The 22,269-nt window shown below is 37.3% G+C and overlaps 1 protein-coding gene and 1 long non-coding RNA gene across 2 annotated transcripts in view; both read left to right on the top strand.

Annotated features, from left to right (window-relative positions):
• The window catches only part of LOC143722781 (uncharacterized), a 71,257-nt gene extending 63,872 nt beyond the window's left edge, over positions 1 to 7,385 (top strand). Inside the window, exon 5 of the long non-coding RNA XR_013196996.1 lies at positions 7,067 to 7,385. This is a non-coding gene — a long non-coding RNA (uncharacterized LOC143722781). The remainder of the gene's footprint in view (positions 1 to 7,066) is intronic.
• Positions 7,386 to 19,038: 11,653 nt separating this feature from the next.
• On the top strand, positions 19,039 to 20,657 carry bhlhe23 (basic helix-loop-helix family, member e23). Its single transcript, XM_077214000.1, has one exon. It carries the CDS (start codon positions 19,323 to 19,325, stop codon positions 20,004 to 20,006), a length of 684 nt encoding a protein of 227 aa, XP_077070115.1. The 5' UTR covers positions 19,039 to 19,322; the 3' UTR covers positions 20,007 to 20,657.
• Positions 20,658 to 22,269: the final 1,612 nt, after the last annotated feature.

Raw genomic sequence — 22,269 nt, 5'->3', positions numbered from 1 at the left:
TCCCTACTATGTGAGGAGATGTAAGAAGTAATGTGATGCGAGGAGCAAGATGAACTGTCAAGAGTATTGTGTTTATACGAATATAAAGAACATTGTGATTATATGAAATACAGTGATCAGAAGAGTATCGTATTCGTAACATGAAGAAAATAGTAATGAGATGTAAAGAGCATTGTGATATGACGTGTATTGTGATAGGATGTGATGAGGTGATGAGTCAGTACTTCCAGTACATCAGTACTGAGATATGTGAAAAAGAATGTGATGAGTACTGCTATAAGATTTAACAAGTGAAATATTGATGTGACGAGTATTACGAAAAGATGGCAGGAGTAATTATAAGGTGTTGTAAGGAAAGTTGTGATAAGATGTAAAGAGTTTTAATAAGATGTGATGAGTAATGTAATGATGCGATGAGTACTGTGTACTTAAATGTTTTGTGATTACTTCGCAAATTTTAATGTCATGATGTGTTGAGTATTGATAAAATGTGAAAAGTAATGTGATGAGTACTGTGATCAAATGCAAGAAGTAATGCAGTGGTGTGTACTGTGATAAAAAGTGAGAAGTAATGTGATGATGAGACAAGTATTGTGAGAAATTTGAGGAATTATGTGAGTATGAGTATTGTGATAGTCACAAGGATAATCACACCAGAAAGCAGCTAAAGGGTCATTGAAAATAATGTTTATACAAAAAAAACAGGATAAGCAAATAAAGAAGTGTTTTAAGAGCATGATTAAAAACAAGGTTATTCAAAAAAGTCTAAAACTAGTGCAGATACTATGACAGTACCGTCTCCCCTCCATAACATCAGAGGCAGATGTTTTACTGCTATACAGCAGCACTAACGCTAACCTAGTTTATCTCACACACAAACACAATCCGTCCAGTACTAGCCTGACTCCATCTAGTGACGGCTTCCTTACTATAATAAAATGTGTATTGTACTGAATGAGCACTGTGTCATTGTTCATCCGACTATTTGCACTGTATTTTATTTCCTTTTTATTCTAAACTGTTTTAATTATTCTTATTTCTTTGGATCATTTTAATTACTTCTATGTAAAGCACTTTGAATTACCATTGTGAAATGTGCTATATAAATAAACTTGCCTTGCCTTACTGTGGAGATGTGATGAGTATTGTTATAAAATGTAAATTTAAGAAGTAATGTGATGAGTACTGTAATGATGTGATGAGTACTGTGATCAAATGTGAGTAATGTGATGTGAGGAGTACTGTGATTATGTGATGAGTATTGTGATAAAATTTGAGGAGTAATGTGATGATGTGATGAGTACTGTGATAAAATGTGAGGAGTAATGGGTGGAATGTAATGATGAGTACTGTGATGATATGAGGAGTACTGTGATAAAATGTGAGGAGTAATGTAATGGTGTAATGTAATGATGAGTACTGTGATAAATGTGAGGAGTAATGTGATGGTGTAATGTAATGATGAGTACTGTGATAAATGTGAGGAGTAATGTGATGGTGTGATGAGTATTGTGATAAAATGTGAGGAGTAATGTGATGTGAGGAGTACTGTGATGATGTTATGAGTACAGTGATAACAACAACAACATTTATTTATAATGCACATTTAACACAATACAAATTGATACAAAGTGCTGTACATAATGCATAGCAGGACTACAATATAAAAAGAACAATTACAAGTTTTCAAAAGCTAAGGAATAAAAATTTGTTTGCAAAGTAGATTTAAAAATGTCCAATGAAGGAGCAGACCTCACATGATAAGGGAGAGCATTCCAAAGCTTTGGCCCAGCCAAAGAAAAGGCGCAATCCCCCTTTAATTTGATGCGACATCGTGACATTTAAAAGCAAGTGATTTGAAGATCTAAGTGCCCTAGCAGGACAGTTTTGCACAATAAGATCACAAATATACCTTGGTGCACAGCCAGACAACACCTTATAAACAAACATAAGGATCTTAAAATCAACTCTAAACTTAATGGGAACCCAGTGAAGGGATCCCAAAAAAGGAGAAATATGATCCCTCTTTCTAGACCCAGTGAAAAGTCTTGCAGCTGCATTTTGAACAATTTGTAATTGAGATAGTGTAGATTGAGGAAGACCAGAATAAAGAGAGTTGCAATAGTCTAATCATGATGTTACAAATGCATGAATTTGCATCTTCTAAATCTTTGCTTGAAAGAAGATTCTTCAACTTTGCAATAGATCTTAAATAGATAAGGCTTCCTCTAATAACAGCACTAATTTGTTTATCAAAAAATAGTGAAGAGTCAAAGATCACTCCGAGGTTTTTTATTTGTTTGCATACATTTGTTGAGAGAGGACCTTATTGATAAAACATGAGGAGTAATGTGATGGTGTAATGAGTACTGTGATAAAATATGAGGAGTAATGTGATGATGTGAGGAGTACTGTGATAAAATGTGAGGAGTAGTAATGTGATGGTGTTTTGAGTACTGTAATAAAATGTGAGGAGTAATGGGTGGAATGTGATGAGTACTGTGATAAAACATGAGGAGTAATGTGATGGTGTTTTGAGTACTGTGATAAAATGTGAGGAGTAATGGGTGGAATGTGATGAGTACTGTGATAAAACATGAGGAGTAATGGGTGGAATGTGATGAGTACTGTGATAAAACATGAGGAGTAATGTGATGGTGTGATGAGTACTGTGATAAAATGTGAGTAATGTGATGGTGTAATGAGTACCGTGATAAAATATGAGGAGTAATGTGATAAAATGTGAGGAGTAGTAATGTGATGGTGTTATGAGTACTGTGATAAAACATGATGAGTAATGTGATGGTGTGATGAGTACTGTGATAAAATGTGAGGAGTAATGTGATGGTGTGATGAGTATAAAATTGTGAGGAGTAATGTGATGTGAGGAGTACTGTGATAAAACATGACGAGTAATGTGATGGTGTGATGAGTACTGTGATAAAATGTGAGGAGTAATGTGATGGTGTGATGAGTATAAAATGTGAGGAGTAATGTGATGTGAGGAGTACTGTGATAAAACATGATGAGTAATGTGATGGTGTGATGAAATGTGAGGAGTAATGTGATGGTGTGATGAGTACTGTTATAAAATGTGAGGAGTCATGTGATGATGAGATAAAAGTAATAAAGTAATGTGATGTTATGAATACTGTGATAATGTGATAAAAAGTAAGAAGTGATTTTATGAGTACTGTGATGAGTACTGTGATAAAATGTAAGAAGTGATGTGATGAGTAAAAAATATCAGGATTAATGTGATTGCGATTATGAGTATTGTGATGAGACATAAGACTATAGCTACATTATTTTCACTCCCTTTTACAAATTTTTTGCAGAGCCTTGTTAGGATTTGTCAGTAGAAGTAAGAGGCTGCATGGTTACACCTCAAATGAGGCATGTTGTGATGGGTGAGAGAAAGCGGTCCTCAAATGAGGCATGTTGTGATGGGTGAGAGAAAGCGGTGTCTTGACACATGCAGAAGTTTCTGCTGATGCACAGAAGTTTCTGGCAAGAATGTTCTGTCACAGTGTAAAATGCAAACAGTTGTGTCATGACCTTACACTATATAATGGGTATTATGTCATGTTAATTACTTTTTTTATTGAGACGTAATTATAACATTGGTAAGGGATTAATAGGAACATTTGAGGGTCTTTTACTAAAATATTGTAAGTCATATTCACATTCCAACCATGTTTAACTTCATTCTGTTCCAATAAGCTGATCCAACTCCTGTTCTCACTGGCGAAAGAAAGCAAGAAAGAAAGAAAGGGTTGAGGCAGAGGGTCTTTTGGGAATCTAGTGACCAGAAGATAATGTGCAGATGCAAGTATTCCCATATTTTCGTATTCTCATTATGTTTCTAATTAATTCCTAACTCATTATGCTCTCACTGACTAATTTGTACCCACAGCTGATTTGATTAAACCTGTCTCTATGCTAATGAGCACCCCCCACCCCCACCCCCAATCATTTACAGTTAGATTTGAGCATGCAGGACTCGTCTCAAGTGTTTGTGTGTGTCAAACAGCTCAAACTATTTAGTCTTCGATACACTAAGATGTTCTATTTGACATGTTCTGTTTTGGCTCAATCTGTTCCTTTTTCTCTGTCACCATATCCCTCCCTCTCTTCCTCTGTCTGATAAGGCTGACTTGTGGGGACAAATGTGTGCGGTTCATCAGCAGAGGTTGAGATTTAACAAATGAAAAAACTGATGAATAAAATCTCTAAACACGAACCATGGTGGGAAAAAAACCAATTAAAACTTCATTTGATGTTCCAAAAACCAGCAGAAAAAAAAAGGAATTTCATTTAAATATTTCAGTGATAACTGAGAGAGAGAAATACGGGGGAAGATTTTTTTTAAAGTGAAGAAGCAGAGTTGACAACATCAGCCCTGCTTCTTACGGTCTTGAAGATTTGAAGATTGTTTCAAAGCTTTCTTCAAGTGCAGAACATTGTGGAGTCTAACAGCCAAAGTTTTAATGCAGGACAAAAATGGTACACACTTCCACACTTAAAGATCTGATCTGTTAGTTGAATTGGTTTAGAGCTGCTGTGTGTGTACTGTGTGTCTACTGTGAGTGTGTCTACTCAAGCGTACACTAGTTGGCAATTTTCAGGCTTTCCATATATGGTTGTTTGACCTACATATTGAGATCAGATACACACAGGCATAGACACACATGCACACGCAGGAGAGAAACTGTCCTTTCAAATTACACTCTTATGTTGACTTGCATATACAGTATGTGAGTGTGTGCTCACAAGCCGGTTTCTCATTGGTTTATGGCATATTTAACTCACATACTTTTCTGCATGTTTCAACATCCCGAGCATAAATATTTGATGAAAACCCTTAAGATGTAAGTGATGATGTTTAATTAATAGTTATTGGCAAAACAGAGCTTTTTGAACGTCTCCTATAGTTGGCCCTTAGCTTTTTAGTTTCTGATTTTATTGATGTGCTGGGTGTTATAGAGACTTTGCTGATGAGCATGACATCTTTAAATATGCTGTCCGATCTCCCGCACAGACTCGCGTGCGCACATACACAACCTGTCTGTTGTAGAATAATAATCACGGCAACTTCCACACAACATTTGCAAAGGTTGGTTGAGATGTCGATTAGTGTGTGCTGGCATGTTCATAATAGTGAAACTTATTTAATAATAAACCAAATCATATAAAGCAAGGTGTAAGAAGTGTGTGTTTGGGTGTCTTTTGATGTGTGTGTTTTCAAAGGAGAGAGTGTGTTTCATGGAATGATGCAGCGGCGTTCCTTGGGGGAAACAAGGCTCTTCTTTCAAACCTGAGAGAAAGGGCTAGAGAGTGTGAAAAGAGTGAGAGAAAGAGAGTGGGGGTCCTAAATGAATAAATAAAAGCCATAACCAACCTCTACTGCCGAACAGGAGCACTTTAAGCATTTTAACAAGAGGGTCACTTCATTAAATATTTATTGACCTCCTGTCTAAAAACTCTGTGCAGGAACACTGTGATGCCTCACTATGACTATAGAGGACAGAGAGAGAGAGAGAGAGAGAGAGAGACATGAGTAAAGTAAAAGAAAGTAAAGATCGAACCAGAGTTAGAAACAGACGGATGGTATCCAGGATAAAAGTCAGTCATCATATAAAGACACACTCACAGTCAGTCATTCTCTTCGTATGTGTGTATGATAGAGGCACATGTGGGGTAGTGCAGGTGTCTGTACGGCAGATATTTACTTTTTACTGAAGCGATTTACTATTATTAATACTGTTACAATAATAAAAATATAATATTAAGACTTTTATTATTATTATTATTATTGTTTTTATTTTGGCCATTATTTTGGCCTCTATGCATCATCATGGCCTCATCCCCATATATACTGATATACTGATCTCCTGTCCACCAATAAGCTGGTGTGTGGTGGGTGTTCTGGCTCAATATGGCTGCCTTCGCATCATTCAGGTTGATCCTGCACATTGGTGGGGGTTGAAGAGATTCCCCCCTTCAATATATTAAGCGCTTTTATTTTTGATGAAATCCGAAAGCTTTCTGATCCCCGATAGATTGCAACGTTATTACCAGTTTCAATGAGTCCATGTGACTACAGTGGTGCAACCTTAATTTTATGAAGTGACGAGAATACTTTTTGTTCACGTGTGCACCATGTGTGTGTGATGCTGACGCAGGAGACGGCCAAGAGTACCGGCCAATTCACAATGTGAACAGCGTCGGAGAATAACACGGAGGAGAAGAAATGGTTGATAAAGTCGTTATTTACGTGTTTTTGCACACAAAAAGTATTCTCGTCACTTCATAACATTAAGGTTGAACCACTGTTACGTCTCATGGACTATTTTAATGGGGTCTTTACCATCTTTCTGTACTGAAAGTGGCAATGACATTGCAGTCTATGGGGAGTAGACTGTATTACACTTGTTTTGTATTCTGAAGATGAACAAAGGTCTTTTAGGTTTGGAACGACATGAGGATGAGTAATTAATGGCAGAAATTTTATTTTTGGGTGGACTATTCCTTTAAATGTAGAGAAAAGCGCTATTTAAAATAATGAAGCTAGCCTGTTTAGTCTAAGTGCTTTGAAACTGTTTGAATGAGTTTGTCAAAATGTAATCTTTATTTTTATCTTTCTATAGTATAATACTGTATATGTTAATTTACAGTAAATGATTAACATCAACATATATATTGAATAGTCTAGCCATGAATGAATTGAGCCTATAGAATGGTTTCAAACTATTTTATTTTATATTTTTGTTTAATGTTCATTATTGTTTATTTTATTGAGTTGCCACCCCAATTCCTTAAAAGTATTGTCATGATAATCTGAGCAAATGTTGCTAGTTTAAAACCTGTTGGCTCTACCGTGTCTTATCAGTGTCTATTTTATAAAAAACCTATAGTATATTTATTTTAATATCCATAATATTTTATATCTCAGAAATGCAATGAAAAAAATGCTTGCCTACACAGTAGTAAAAAATTTCTGTTTACCATTTCGTCACTATTACCTGAAGTGCTTGTTCACTCTCCGAATATGTTTGTTTTCTAGCTCCAGTAGATTTTGGGATGAATTCAGTGTGACCTCTCTGGCCTCTCTGACCTGTTGTCACCATGGTGACCGTCCTGTAGCGAGCTCCTCATCAATCAGACGCAGTGACAGCTCATCTGTCCCCTGCAGCGCTCTCACCAGGGCCTCCAGCCAGATGTTTGTGCGTCAGGAGAAATGGCTCCTCCGATCAATGGTACGTACGTTCAGGAATAGGAGTTGACACGGTCGTAATAGTGTTCATGGGCTCAATGCAAGACAAATTATTATGGTTTTCGTTTTTCCATATTCAGATTATATGTGCATTTCAATCGCAAATGCCATGGAGGTTCTCTGATTATGGTTTAGCAGTTGATGGGAAACTGTACACCTACAATTTAAATGGGCAGAAATGGCACAGCAGCCTGCTTTGAATGAAACCCTCAAATTTTATAAACATTTAAATTACAGCTCTGACATCAGTCACAAAACCATTTGACTTCTGCTTCGTTTATTATCTAAAAAAAGAAAAAGCGAAATAAAAAGGGAGCGATTCAAGAGAAGGTCACACGTCACACCACTGAATAATTGTTTTGTTTTTCGAACAAATTGTGAATTTCACCAGGAATCTCCCGGCTGATCCTGACCTGATGCGGTTTTCCGCAGTCTCCAGTTGGGAGATGAGCGGGGCGCTGCTCCTTTAAGAGGTTTGAATTTGACTTTAAAGTGGGTCACAGTAAAAATATCTTCAACCATTATTCATGCAGCCCTCCCTCTTTTTCTATACCTCCTCGAGTCCTCTTTAAAATCTGCATGGTGCTGCAGTGCTGGAGTTGAGAAGCTGGAGAGATGACTCTTTTGTTTTGTCACAGGCGGATCTGATGAAATGTTGGTGTAACAAACTGTTTCTTTTGCAGTAAACGTCTGCACTCATCCTATTACCATCTTGCCCACATCACGCCTTCTGTGCTAGCATTTGTTGTTTTTACCATCCACTGTTTTGATGCTGAGACTGTAATAGTGTGTTCTGTCCACATTGGCCACAGCTTTGAGATATAACCCAAATGACGTGCCCCTCGGCCAATTGTGTACCTTGTTTCTGCCACGTTGAGGTGGACGGCGTCGAGCATGCTCAGTCGGCGCGGGGCTGTGCGTTCAAGAGCGGCTAAGCATGAGATTAGTGCCGGAGTGAATGGTACAGCACTGCAGCATATGTGAGTCTGTCTCTCTGCTCCCTGTAGGTTTAAACTGAACATCTTCAAATTAGTCAGAGAGAGATCAAAGCAGCCCTCGCCATCCTCATCGAGAGGAAAGCTTTGAACTTCCTCCTCCCTCTCCTGTGTGTATGTGTGAGTACGTGAGAGGGAAAGAGAGCCAGAGAGAAGGGGTGAGATGAGATGGAAATGAGTGAAATCTCATGAGTGTGTTTCTGAGAGGTGAGAGAGTTTCTTTTTGATCACGTGCGTGTGTGTGTGTGTGTGTGTGTGTGTGTGTGTGTTCATTCTTGCACAGATTTTATTCTCTGGAATTCATTAATTACTTGTTTTTGTTATGATTTCAGCCATTTAATTATTTTGTAGCTCCTTCTGTAAGAGAAACTTGTCCACTACTATCTGCCCTAAATACAGTGTGGTACTTGTATTATTCTCACTTGTAATTCAGCTAAATGTATAAATGTAAATAAATATATTCATAGGCGTGCTTTTAAAGAGCAAAAATAGAAAGCAAAAGTTATTGTTCTTTTAATATTATATTATATAGTGGGCCTTTGAAGGTTGCGTTGGACAGTATATATTATTAAGACAAACTGGGAATCTTGATATAGGTAAATTAATTAACCATATTTATAAATATATTATATAAATATATTAATAAATCACGTTCATTTTGTTATTCCAGAATCGTCAAGAACACTTAAATATATAATTACACTTTAACGGTAACACATTATAATAGTATAACCTAATGTTCTTCAATAAAACAATAGGGTTTGAGAAAAACATTTCATTTTAGTTTCTTTTGATATATTGATAATATTGATTATATTAGTATAATAATTTGATGTCATCCTAAGGCCCCCTAGTGGGCCAGGCTGATGAATTTTTCATTATTTCACAGGATGCTAAAATAAAACAAAAATAAACTCAAAATATTCAATCAACTGAAAAATATCTGAATCAGAAATCTAAAAATGAGGAATGTTATTGAAAGAAAAGCTGTATATGCACAAGACAGATGCTTTGTTAGAATATATTTCGAATAAATGGTTGATCTCCATGTACAATCTACCAACCATGTCAGATTCTGATGTCGCAGGAATTCACTTAAAACATTCTGCTTGCCTCTGAGACAGATATTTGACATCTACATGTCACTGAATAGAATAGAATATCATGAAAAACTGTATGTCACATGTTAGGTAACATAAAAACAACCAAAGAATTCACTACAATGGCATATTCGCACCCTCCCTTTTTAATATTTAGGTAGTTTTTGTCCCTGAGCCCAGGTTCATTTCTGAACCTCGCAGTCCCACATTAGAGAAATAATCACATTTATGCAGCTTATTGTATTTTCGTGTTTGTGAAATGGCAAACTGCAGTTAGAAGCTTCGCTCTAATGACCAAAATTAAAATTCCAATGAGAATTCACATGAGGGAGATTGTGCTGCTAATGGAAGCCTTATGATCCTAGAGGTTCAAAGAGTGATGAGTGACAACCTCTAGTGAATTTGATGAAGTATTCCCGCACTTTCCTTCTTACGCATCTCTCGCTTCCTTCAGTCTACACCTGCCTAAACACATATATTTAAAAACTTGATAATTCACACCCAAACCGATTCAACAGTCTCAGTACAGTGTCACAAAGATCATTTGACACTCATTTTCTGGGAGTTAAAGGGTTAGTTCACCCAAAAATGAAAATTATGTCATTAATGATGACTCACCCTCATGTCGTTCCAAGCCCGTAAGACCTCCATTCATCTTCAGAACACAGTTTAAGATATTTTAGATTCAGTCCGAGAGCTTTTTGTCCCTCCATTGAAAATCTATGTACGGTATACTGTCCTTGTCCAGAAAGGCAATAAAGACATCATCAAAGTAGTCCACGTGACCTCAGGGGGTTAGTTAGAATTTTTTGAAGAATCGAAAATACATTTTGTTCCAAAAATAACAAAAACGACGACTTTATTCAGCATTGTATTCTCTTCCGGTTCTGTTGTCAATCTGCGTTCATGAGTCCACTTACGTAAGACGAGCTGACGTGTTATCTGGTTCGCCCGAGCTTCGTTTACAGTCTGAGGGAGACGCACGCTGTAAAGAAAACAATCTTTGCAAACAATCTAAGGATTTCGACACAGGGGAAGGCTTGCATTTTTTTTTAACCAGACATATTTATTTGAACCCGAATACACGGACGCACCAGATAACACGTCAGCAGCGTCGTACGTCAGCAGCGTCACTGCGGACTCGTGAACGTGGATCCCCAACAGAACCGGAAGAGAATACAATGCTGAATAAAGTCGTAGTTTTTGTTATTTCTTATTGCTTCAAAAAATTCTAACTAACCCCCTGAGGTCACGTGGACTACTTTGATGATGTCTTTATTGCCTTTCTGGACAAGGACAGTATACCGTACATAGATTTTCAATGGAGGGACAAAAAGCTCTCGGACTGAATCTAAAATAACTTAAACTGTGTTCCGAAGATGAACGGAGGTCTTACGGAACGACATGAGGGTGAGTCATTAATGACATAATTTTCATTTTTGGGTGAACTAACCCTTTAATGCAGCTCTTGGCAGCTGCTGCCCCCTTGAGGTCCCTTGACAGCACTGAGGGATCTTCAGTGGGATTCACAGTCCTCCTCAAGTGGCATTTCACCTTCGAGAAGTCTAGCCTGCAGTTGCTGTGGCAACAGGGAGCAGCGGATCAATTGCACCGCGAGCGTGCCAGTACACAACCGAGTCATGCTTTGTTTTGTACTGCTTAATTTATTTTTCCTTTATGGAGGTCGTAGTGTTAACGTTGTCTTTACAAGCTCCATGAAAATTGCTTTTGGAAAAATGTATCAAAAAAATGCCAAATTGGGGTTCTTCGGCTTGTAAAAATAGCATAACCCTTTTTGATGCTAAATAGAACCCTTTTTAAAAGGTTCCATAAAGAACCATGCTTTGAAAGTGCAATATAGGACCTTAATTGTGTTATTAATATTAGTATTATTATATACATTAATATTAGTATTATTAGTATCTTCATATTATTAATACTACTATTATTAATATTATTGTTGTATATTATTTATTAATATTGTTTTATTTTTGTCTGGTCTTATATCTTGTTGCCTCTTTTTTTAAACTAAAAAAAGAAAAATACATGATTGGTAGGAAACCAGTTACCGTAAAATAAATTACAGTTACAGTAATTTTAAAGTTATAATTTATAAGACATTTTAAGAAAGAAATCATTTACCTGTTGAGAGTGTGTTGACAGTCTCTGTAGTTGTATAGCTGAGCTCCAGAAAATCAGTAATGAGGTAGCTTTAACAGTTACAGATTTGAAAATCAAAAATGCGGCAGTAAAGAACCCTAAACTCCAACACAAATAACCATTTCAGCATATAAAGGGTTCTTCGGGACGATATGGTTCTAAATAGAACTGTTACTAAAGAACCATCTTCTTTTAGAGTGTACTTTAACTTCAACCACTCATTTTCAAGACCAACAGTCTGTTTATTTATCTCTGTGTTCGTGGTGGAAGAGCAGAAAATGTTGTGTTTATCATTTTCCACTAACTGTGATCATGTGACCTACTCTTTGAGAATGTCCATTTAGATGAATTATGTTGTCTTCTAAATCATCCTAATACTACTTCTTAACCGAGGGTTTTTGCTTTATTTCATTTGTTGTTTATGCTGGCATTTGTCATGTATGAATGATGAATTAATGGTTATAAGATCCTTTTGTCAGACTTCTTGGTCCGTGCACCAGTAGTCACCTAGCAACAACCAAATAAAAGCGCGAGCATTCTGTTGCTTGTGCCGTACGTGGTTTCTTGCATTACTGAGCCGAGACATCCCCTCACACTCATAAACCTGTGTTTGCCATCATTATGGAAATGTTGACCGAAGGTCAGCGGCCATCAAATGGCCGAGAGATTATATTTCATTTGCTTTTTACTCTCAGGCCTATATATCCCATGTTCTGTGGTGGTGATGTTCAAAGCCAGTGGGTTTGTGCAGCTTTTGTTAGCCTATCTCCTTCGCTCCGTTGGAATCATGCACACACTTAGATATAGCATCATACCCGAAATGACTACACATGATGACTACTTTCTGATATGGAAAATGGTTTGAAGACACACACAAAAATGGGAATGCTCTGAAATGTGCCATCTCTTTCACAATAGCCAGGGAGCCCTATAATTTCACGGCGTGTTAGGGCAGAGTCAGGAGACGTCTCTGGCGGGTGTTTGGCTGGAGGGCCCCGGGGCCTGATATCACACGCCGAATGATAACTCTCAGAGAAACGCTCGCCTCTGCTCAAAAAAAATAATAATAAAAAAAGCTCCTGCTGATCACACGCTGCTGCCGCCTCGGCTAAGGCCTGGAACAAGAGAGATAAAAGAGGTCAGTCTCGGTCTCTTTGTTTGTCCACACATCCATCCATCCATCTGTTTATCTGTATTTTCAAAGCACTAAGCACAACTGCTGTGTGCGCTATAAAGAAACATCAAACAAACTTATTTTTTATATAAAATCATATTTATTTACAAATTTACCCCCCAGGTAGGTATAGTTTTGTATTTTCGGATATTCCGCATCCCCAGTGCAGTGCGCACATGTAGACAGCCTGTGCATAGGGGTTTTGTTGCAATTAATATTATTATATTTTAATGATAGTGCTCTTTGTAGTGTGAGGATGCATTTTGAATAGCTCTAGTGTTTTCACAACACAATCCAGAATTGTTTTACAGCAGCGCCACCTTGTGTATTATATGAGAAAGCACAGATTGTCCTCTCAATGTACACTGTAAAAATGAATACGAATGAATACGCTAAATCTAATCAATAAAATTTAGGCAACAGATTACAAGCAATATTATTAATTAAATTTAACAAATTAGAATTGAGTAATAATTAACCAAATTAATTCCTTAAAAGTTAACCATTTAAAATGAGTAAAATTTACACATTTTCTTAAACAAAAATATCGGAATAACAGACTGACGTCAAAGATGATTTAAGAACACTTTTTTTTGAAGATTGAACATTGAAGACACCTGATGTTAACAAGCCGAATCACTGAAGGAGAAAACCGTAATTGGTATGTTACCATTATGGAGATTAGTGTTTGCTTAAGTTGGGCTCTTGACTCTTAAATCATTGACTTTAGATTTTGTTTGGTTGTTGTACTTCAGTTATAACAGCCAGATGAACAACTAGAAAAGGTGATCTGATGGTGTTGGTTGTGTTTTAACATAATCATTATTTCACAATCATTTGACCTGAGTCACTGAGCTCATATAGAGTCCTATTTCTCAGTTAAGTTTACTTTATATTTAAAAGTAAATAATTATAGGAGCCCTGTCCTTGTACAGCTTCATATTTTTAGCGTTTTCAATGAGACCAAATCAATAATAAGACATTTTTAATGGTACTTTATGTTGGCACACACAGACATCAAGAATTAGTGTATAAATCTCAACAATGGTGACAAACAGATCAACTCTGAACACAAGCTCATTATTTATTCATGCAGCAATGCATGATGGGAGCCATGAATGAGTTTTGATTGGTGGCATGCAGAATGCACTGCAACATGCTTTATAATTGTCACCATTGTTGAGATTCACAGGCTGATTCTTGATGTCTGTGTGTCTAAAAACTAAAAAAAAAAATGTATTAGAGATATGTTTAAAAAATTCTTAGGATTACATTGTAAAGGTTACAAATATTATGCTGTACAAGGACAGTGCTTCTATAATTGATAAAGTACACCTAAATTGGGCTCTATATGAGTTCCATGACTCAGGTCAAATGATTGTGAAATAATGGTTATGTTAAAACACAACCAACACCATCAGATCACCTTTTCTATTTGTTCATCTGGCTGTTATAACTGAAGTACAACATCCAAACAAAATTTATAGGCAATGATTTAAGAGTCAAGAGCCCAACTAAAGCAAACATTAATCTCCATAATGGTAACATACCAATTACGGTTTTCTCCTTCAGTGATTCGGCTTGTTAACATCAGGTGTCTTCAATGTTGGCAATAAAAAAAAGTGTTCTTAATTCATCTTTGACGTCAGTCTTTTATTCCGATATTTTTGTTTAAAAAAATGTGTAAATTTTACTCATTTTAAATGGTTAACTTTTAAGGAATTAATTTGGTTAATTATTACTCAATTCTAATTTGTTAAATTTAATTAATAATATTGCTTGTAATCTGTTGCCTCAATTTTATTGATTAGATTTAGCATATTCATTCGTATTCATTTTTACAGTGTATATATTGTTGTTTGGCTTTCAATTTAATACTGCATTTTAAACAGAAACTGCTATTCTGAAATGGATAAGCAGAGAGAATATTCTCCTACCAACAGCAGTAGCTCGTGTTTTAGTCTGAGTAATGCACAAACCTGTTCCGCTGGTTCAGTTAGACTCAGTCTAGGACAAAATCTTCATTTTATTTTTATGTTAAAATAAAAGTAAAAATAACATTGTAACTGAAATAAAATATTACAAAACTCAACTAAAGGCTAAGCGACATTTTTTATTTAGTTTCACCTGATGTACTAAAATAACTAAAACTGAAATAAAAATTAAACTATATAGTAATCTTTAAAAATATATATTATAATTTAAAATTATAATAAAATATAAATTTTATATATATATATATATATATATATATATATATATAGTTTAATATAAATCTATATAGTAAAATCTATAACAGTCGCCTATCTCAAAATCAGAAAAATTTGAAATGTCAAAAAACTAAAATAACAATTAAAATAACACTGAAATAACACAGATTAGAATTAAAAAATGAATTATGTTACCCCTTTAAAATCTAATCTTCAGCATTGCTATAAGATGAAATAACACAGTATCAAGGATGCTTTTTTTAAACAGAATTTAAGGTTTGAAGCTTTATAGTCCCCCTGTAGTCAATAATTTTATCCCTTAAAACTCATCTTTGATCACCAAAATAACATGTTTAAATGTTTATTACTGTGAAAATGATTTTTCATACCTTAAAATAGCTTGACTGTAACTACACCATTGATTCATTTAGTATACAAGGACCCATGAATTTGCAAATCAGCCCTGCCTCCACTCACTCACACCAGCTCAGAATTCCCGATCCACTCTGTCAACTTTACAGCACAATGGCAAGTGTAAATAATGGTTTAATTCAGCCATATACACTATATTTCCAAAAGTTTTGGGACGTCTGCTTTTACATCCACATGAACTTTAATGACATCCCATTCTTAATCCGTAGGGTTTGATATGGAGTCGGCCCACCCTTTGCAGCTATAACAGCTTCAACTCTTCTGGGAAGGCTTTCTACAAGGTTTAGGAGTGTGTTTATGGGAATTTTTTACCATTCTTCTAGAAGTGCATTTGTGAGGTCTGGCACTAATGTTGGACGAGAAGGCCTGGCTCGCAGTCTCCGCTTGAATTCATCCCAAAGGTGTTCTGACGGTTTGAAGTCAGAACACTGTGCAGGCCAGTCATGTTCCTCCACGCCAAACTCGCTCATCCATGTCCTTTTGGACCTTGTTTTTGTGCTCTGGTGGGATCAAGTTGGGATCATGAAATTGTCCAAAATTTCTTGGTATGCTGAAGCATTAAGAGGTCCTTTCACTGGAAGGGGCCAAGCCCAACCCCTGAAAAACAACCCCACACCATAATCCCCCCTCCACCAATCTTTACGCCAAGTGTCTCCACTGCTCCACTGCTCTGGAGTCCAGTGGCGGCGTGCTTTATCCCACTGCATCCAATGCTTTGCATTACAGCTGCTCGGCCATGGAAACCCACTCCATGAAGCTCTCTACGCACTGTTCTTGAGCTAATCTGAAGGCCACATGAAGTTTGGAGGTCTGTATATATTGACTCTGCAGAAAGTTGATGACTTCTGCGCACTGTGCGCCTCAGCATGCCCTTACCCCGCTCTGTGATTTTACGTGGCCTACCACTTCGTGGCTGAGTTGCTGTTGTTCCCAATTGCTTTCACTGTGGTATAATACCACTAACAGTTGACAGAGGAATATTCATTAGTGCGGACATTTCACGAATTGACCTATTGCACAGGTAACAACCTATCACGGTTCCACGCTTGAATTCACTGAGCTCCTGAGAGCAACCCATTCTTTCACAGATGTTTGTAGAAGCAGTCTGCATGCCTAGGTGCTTGATTTTATACAACTGTGGCAATGGAAGTGATTGGAACACCTGAATTCAATGATTTGGGGTGTCCCAATACTTAGTGTATGTTTGAACCAGAAACCGATTCAGAAGAAGTGAAAGAGTGAATTATACAGGCTCGTCTACAAGTCCATGTATCAGAATGGTAATGTGTTTTATGTATCGCTCTACAACGTCAGACACATAGCGGTAATTAATATGATCAGCCTTTTTCTTGACTACGTTATCAAACAGCTAATAATGTGTTGCTAATTTTACACAAACCATGTTCCTGTTCGCCATTAGTCAGACAGCTGCCTTCTAACAATCATCAGGAACGCTTTGAACAACTCCTATAGTTCATCATAACATTGTAATATACATCATATACATAATTCATCATAATTCATATACATAATATATTGCTAAATCGAACTAATTTTTTTTTTTTTTATCAAAAGAAAAATATACCTGGGTAACCTGGCTTCTCTTGATACTTAATGTTATACATTGCCCGGCCAAAAAAAGTTTCTGTTTGGATTTAAATAGACAAATGATTAATAAAATTCTATGATTGGGTCATTATTGCAGTGATTATTATGTTTCTAGCATGTTATACTGTATGTTTGACAACAATTCTTCTAACCCTAATTGATATGTGTAGTTTTAATTTCTTAAACAACCATGTAGGAAGACACATATCATGGCCATATTCCAGAAAGACAATGGCTGGGTTTCCGTCCAAACATGAAGCGAATCTTTTCAGAGTTCGCAAAAAAAAAAAAAAAAAATGCGAATTAGGTGCGTTTCCTTCAAGTTGTTCAGCGGATGATGGTGGTATTGGTAACCTAGTAACCGGACAGTGTATAATAGCATAATGATATGTTAAAGCCCGCCCGCAAGTTGACAGGATTGGTTACAACATGTTTGAGACTTGGAGAAAAGGGGCGATTTCAAACCGCGTTTTTGAGACTGTCTTTGGTAAACTGCAGTTTTAAGGAGAAAATAGTGTTGACTGATGAATTTAAGCATATTAAAAACATTAAAAACTTGATTTTCACCACAGGGGGTCTTTAATAACATTTGAATGGTTTGTCAACATTAAATTGTGTTTTATTGATTTTAATTGTATATTAACTACTCATAAATCCTTGATGTTTTCTTGTTTTGGAATTGTACCTCTCTGAAATGAACACAAGATGGCGGTGCATCATCTTTGCATTAAGACTGTTTAATAAAGAGATACGTTCTTCCTTTCATTGGCTCTTTTAATGTTCTTTTTTCTAGAAAGAGTTTAAATTAAAACAAATGTTGAATGGTAATTGCAGTTTGTTTAATAGGTTTAAAATGAGTCTATATTTTTGCTTCTGTTAACGACCAGAAAGGCCACCTCATCGTTAAAGAATCAAAGTTGAGATTTTACCGGGCCACATTCAAAGATTTTGTTTTGCCATTTTCACATTGGTTGTAAGTAACTCATCCTTGGATTTTGGCTATAGGTGCTGAAGCTGAATTTTGGGCCTTATCCAGACGATGAGATAAATCCCTCACAGCACGTGTTGTCTCTCATTCACTTCCTCCGTGTTCAACAAGAGACACACGTCAGGTCAGATGCAATGAACATAATTTATCCTGCACAGTAAAAAGAAAAATATTGTTGTGAAGGGTTTTGAGCTAGAGAAAACGTTGCCATTTGCATTGCTTAAGATTTGTTGCCTATATTCAGCCTAAGTAGCGTCCATTTTTGGCTAACACGGAACTCCTGGTTCCCTCTCAGGTTATGGGTTTTAGCTGTATATGAGTAAAATAAGGTATGTGGTTAAAAAATTACTTAAAGAGACTTCTTTAATCTGTTCAGTAAACCTTGAATTCTCAAGCAGGTCCTTATGGTATTGTATATTTATGTTGCAACTTGTTAGTTTCTTTACAATTCGTGCTTGGGGTTTGATGCGTGTAAATGTGTGTAACTTGTAATGTTAACCACAGATATTTTATTTTATTTTTACATGAAGAGCAAAACTTTTTTTCAAATCAGAAAATTTCTGAGGAAACCCATATGCTGGAAAAAGACTGTTGTTCCAGTTGTAGGACTTCTAACTGAACCTCTCTAAAGTTTGTATTGGAAAACTTTTTGTATCCACAGTAGGCCTACAATCAAAAAAAAATATTCAGTGATATAATAGGGCTATATTCCTTAAAAGATAGCCTAAATTTGTCGCCCACTTAGGGTCACCAAAAAGGTTGAACGTGGCAGGAAAAAAGTACACTATAAAACAAGTTGTTTTGATCGTTAGTTAAGATATTTCGTAATGCCAATACTGCGTTAATTTTGTGTATAACTGTTAGCCTACAGTCGATTACAGAATAATACAATGGCTGCTCCCTACAATTTGCCTGCCCTGTATTACATTATGCCATCATTTGTTCAGCAGTTATCATTGATATAGTTGAATTTAGGAGCATGCCATTTTCTAATCTTCTTAATTAAAACGCCCTCCTGATTGGACAGTGATAATCCCGCGGGGCCTCGCGCTCTTACTCACTGGTGTGTAGAACTGCGCGCCAGTCTCAATCTGCCCAGGGCGAGGGCAAGACGCACTGCAAGAACGCGCGCAAGTTCAGACGAGGCGTCTAAAGTGCACACAACATCACTGTCTGCGCGGAAGAGCGTTACGCGAGTGCTCGACGTAATAGGGGAAGAAAGATATCTATCAAAAAGTGACTTCATTTTCAACAACAGCCCTTTGGAGGACACCCACGAAAGAAAAGAAAGAAGACAGCGCGAGGAAGCTTTCAAGAGCGCGCTCGAAAGTTTTCCATCCGGTCCGTTTTTTGTTTTCGTTTTATTTATTTTCTCCAAAATGAATGCCGGAGAAGAAAACTTGCTGAAATCGATCAGCAACGACACCCTGCTGGACCTGACGCAGCGCTACGGACAGTCCGCGTTCGGCTTCGGCGCTGGCCACGGTGCTGGGAGTCCTGCCCGCTTCTCCCTCACACCTGCCGCAGATTTCCTCTCCGGTCAAACGGGAAAGTCAAACGAAAGTGGCGGAGAGCAGACCAGCGACGAAGACGACGGCTTCGACCACCTCGAGTCTCGAAAGAGAGGCGCGGGCTTCGACGATGATAAGCACCCGGGCGCTCTCGCCAAGAAGCCGAAGGAGCAGAGATCTCTCCGGCTGAGCATCAACGCGCGCGAGCGCAGACGCATGCACGACCTCAATGACGCGCTGGACGGCCTGAGGTCTGTGATTCCCTACGCGCACAGTCCGTCCGTGAGAAAACTCTCTAAAATCGCAACTTTGCTTCTTGCTAAAAACTACATCCTAATGCAGGCGCAGGCGCTGGAGGAAATGCGCCGATTGGTGGCTTATCTAAACCAAGGACAGACTATAACTTCGCCGATTCCCACCTCGCTCGCGCCTTTCGGACAGGCGGCCGTGTATCCGTTTTCGAGCACGGCACTGGCCACCTGCGCGGAGAAATGCAGCTCGTTCTCCGGGACCCCGTCCAATCTGTTCAAACACTGCAACGACAAGCCTTGACTTCCACGGGCTGAACTCTTCCTGCTTCATCCTTATGTTGGTCTGAATTGGAATGGTTTTGTTGGGAATGAGCTTAGGTCTGATTTAAAAGCCCTACGTGTCTAAATAACTACGATATGTCATCCTGATTTATTTGATAATACAAAAAATGTTAACTAACTGAGGCACACAGTATTACTGGAATAAGCTTTTAAACCCCTCAATTTCTAAAGCCTTTTTTGCTTCCCCCTCAAGGATTAAAAATGATTATTTGTGTGAAAAACAAACAAACATAAAGAAATTCTATGTTACTTGCTCACAGCTTGCGGAGGATTTATTTCTTATTTCAAACCTTTTCTCTTTTGTTGTTGGGGAACTATGCAATTTACTGCAATTTCCCACACTACAATAATTTCTTAACCTGCTTGTCAGAAATGAATAAACGGAAGATGAATTGTCTCACCTCCATCAGTGTATTAAAACGGTGTAACATTCTCAAATGTTTGGCCTAAAAAGATTTTGTTTTTGTTATTGCACAATTCACTTGATTGTATTGTACAACTGTGAAGAATTACTTGATCAAACCTACAAAGCATTTGGTCTCGTTGCGACATGAGTTTCATACTGTATATTGTTTATATGTCTTTATAATTAAAACATATATCTATGACCATCTGTTTTTTTTCCTCTCCCAAACTCACACTTATTCATTTTTGCTACTGCTTTTGTTTCATTTCATAATCATTAAATGGTTTAAAAAGTCTGTCGCCAATTGATGGTCCTAAATGACCAAATTTAAAGCTTCAGTGATTGTTGTTGCTGTTAGTAAACAGGGCCTATTGCACGTGTATACCAACACAAAAGTCTGCCACACTTAAGTTCAATTTATGTAGGCCTATTGAAGGTTTGTGTCACGACTGTACGTAATGTGTATTGAAGTTGTAATAAATGAGACCGGTCTCTGGTCTTCACTGGTAAGACGGGGCCTGCTGGCGGAAGCGCCCCGGGGCCGAGAGGTCCTGTCCTTGAGTATTTGTGTGATCGTGAATCGGCAGTGTTCTGTAACCTATAGTCCTTCCACTTATTAACACGATTGCAGCGCCTGTCGTCCACAGCCTGATAATGCATGAGCGCAGCAATGACAGTTTCATACACACTGCTCTTTAACCAAACCAGACCTTTGTCACTGATCTAACAGAATCGATATATCACCTCGTTTTGGACTGTTCTTCTTGATGTTTTCTTTAGCCTCTGAGAATGTCGTTTTTAATCGTTTTGCACAGCCTATTCTACCAGCAGAGGAGGCAAATATAAAGCTTTACGCGTTCAAATAATTGTAAGAATTAAATTAAGGCATTTAAAAGATAATACATTTTTACTCGTTAATTTAATATAGGCAAGTAGCCTATTTTTTATACTTCTGATTTTCAACAAGAATTTATGTAAGAGAAAAAACTATAATACACTCCTGGGTCATGGGACGACAAATGTGCCTTTCATTTCCCCAATAAACAAACAGTGCCGCTAATAAGGAAAAGATGACACCAACTTTTACTTATGGTATTACAGGCATTCTTTATGACACATAAACAATCTAGTAGCCTAACATAATTATATTTGATCGTTTCTTTAGGATTTGTTTGGTCTATCTCCACCTTGTCTTTCCACCTGTTCACATTTTCTTTAGAAAAACACCGTGGCCAAGGGCAATGGCTAATTTACTGTAGGCTTTAACTCTGTTTAAATCCTCAATCCCGTTACCTTTTAAATACATTCAAATGTTGCTAGCTCGATATGGCACAATACAAGTTGTTCACTCTTGTTAAATTGCATAATGAAATTTAACGAACTTATTTTCATATTATTTGTCTGAGGGAATGTTTAAAACCTTTTTTTTTTTAAACAAACAAAAAATCAGCTTTTCAAAATTGAAAACGCTCCCATTTCGTGTAATGAGCTAATATTTCATTTACATATTACAGGAGCATGACCCTATGCGCGAGGATATTTTGTTATTTTAACGTGTATTTATTATTTACAGTTCTCACAGTTTGTGTTTTGTGGTTAATACAATGAAAGTGTTCTTTAAAGATAGGATTCCCCTGCCATCACTTATAACGAGCTTCAGTCTTTGTAGCCTACCTGTCCACTAAGTATGCACTCGAGAGAAAGTAATCTTGAGCTCGCGCTGCGTTAAATGAACAGTCATCATCACTCCCAGTGGGGCGTCACCAGCGTACACCCCTGGCATGTCGAGCCGGCGCTGTCCTGACACAAGACTTAC

Source organism: Siphateles boraxobius, unplaced genomic scaffold (genome assembly GCF_051911475.1).
Source record: "Siphateles boraxobius isolate OS27281-9 unplaced genomic scaffold, OSU_SipBor_1 68, whole genome shotgun sequence".
Classification (NCBI taxonomy): Eukaryota; Metazoa; Chordata; class Actinopteri; order Cypriniformes; family Leuciscidae; genus Siphateles; species Siphateles boraxobius.
The sequence above is the reverse complement of the archived record's forward strand: the minus strand, read 5'-3'. Positions and strand labels throughout refer to the sequence as shown.

Excerpts from the sequence above, each read along its gene's own strand:
- bhlhe23 (XM_077214000.1), top strand. The coding sequence starts at position 19,323 with ATGAATGCCGGAGAAGAAAACTTGCTGAAATCGATCAGCAACGACACC.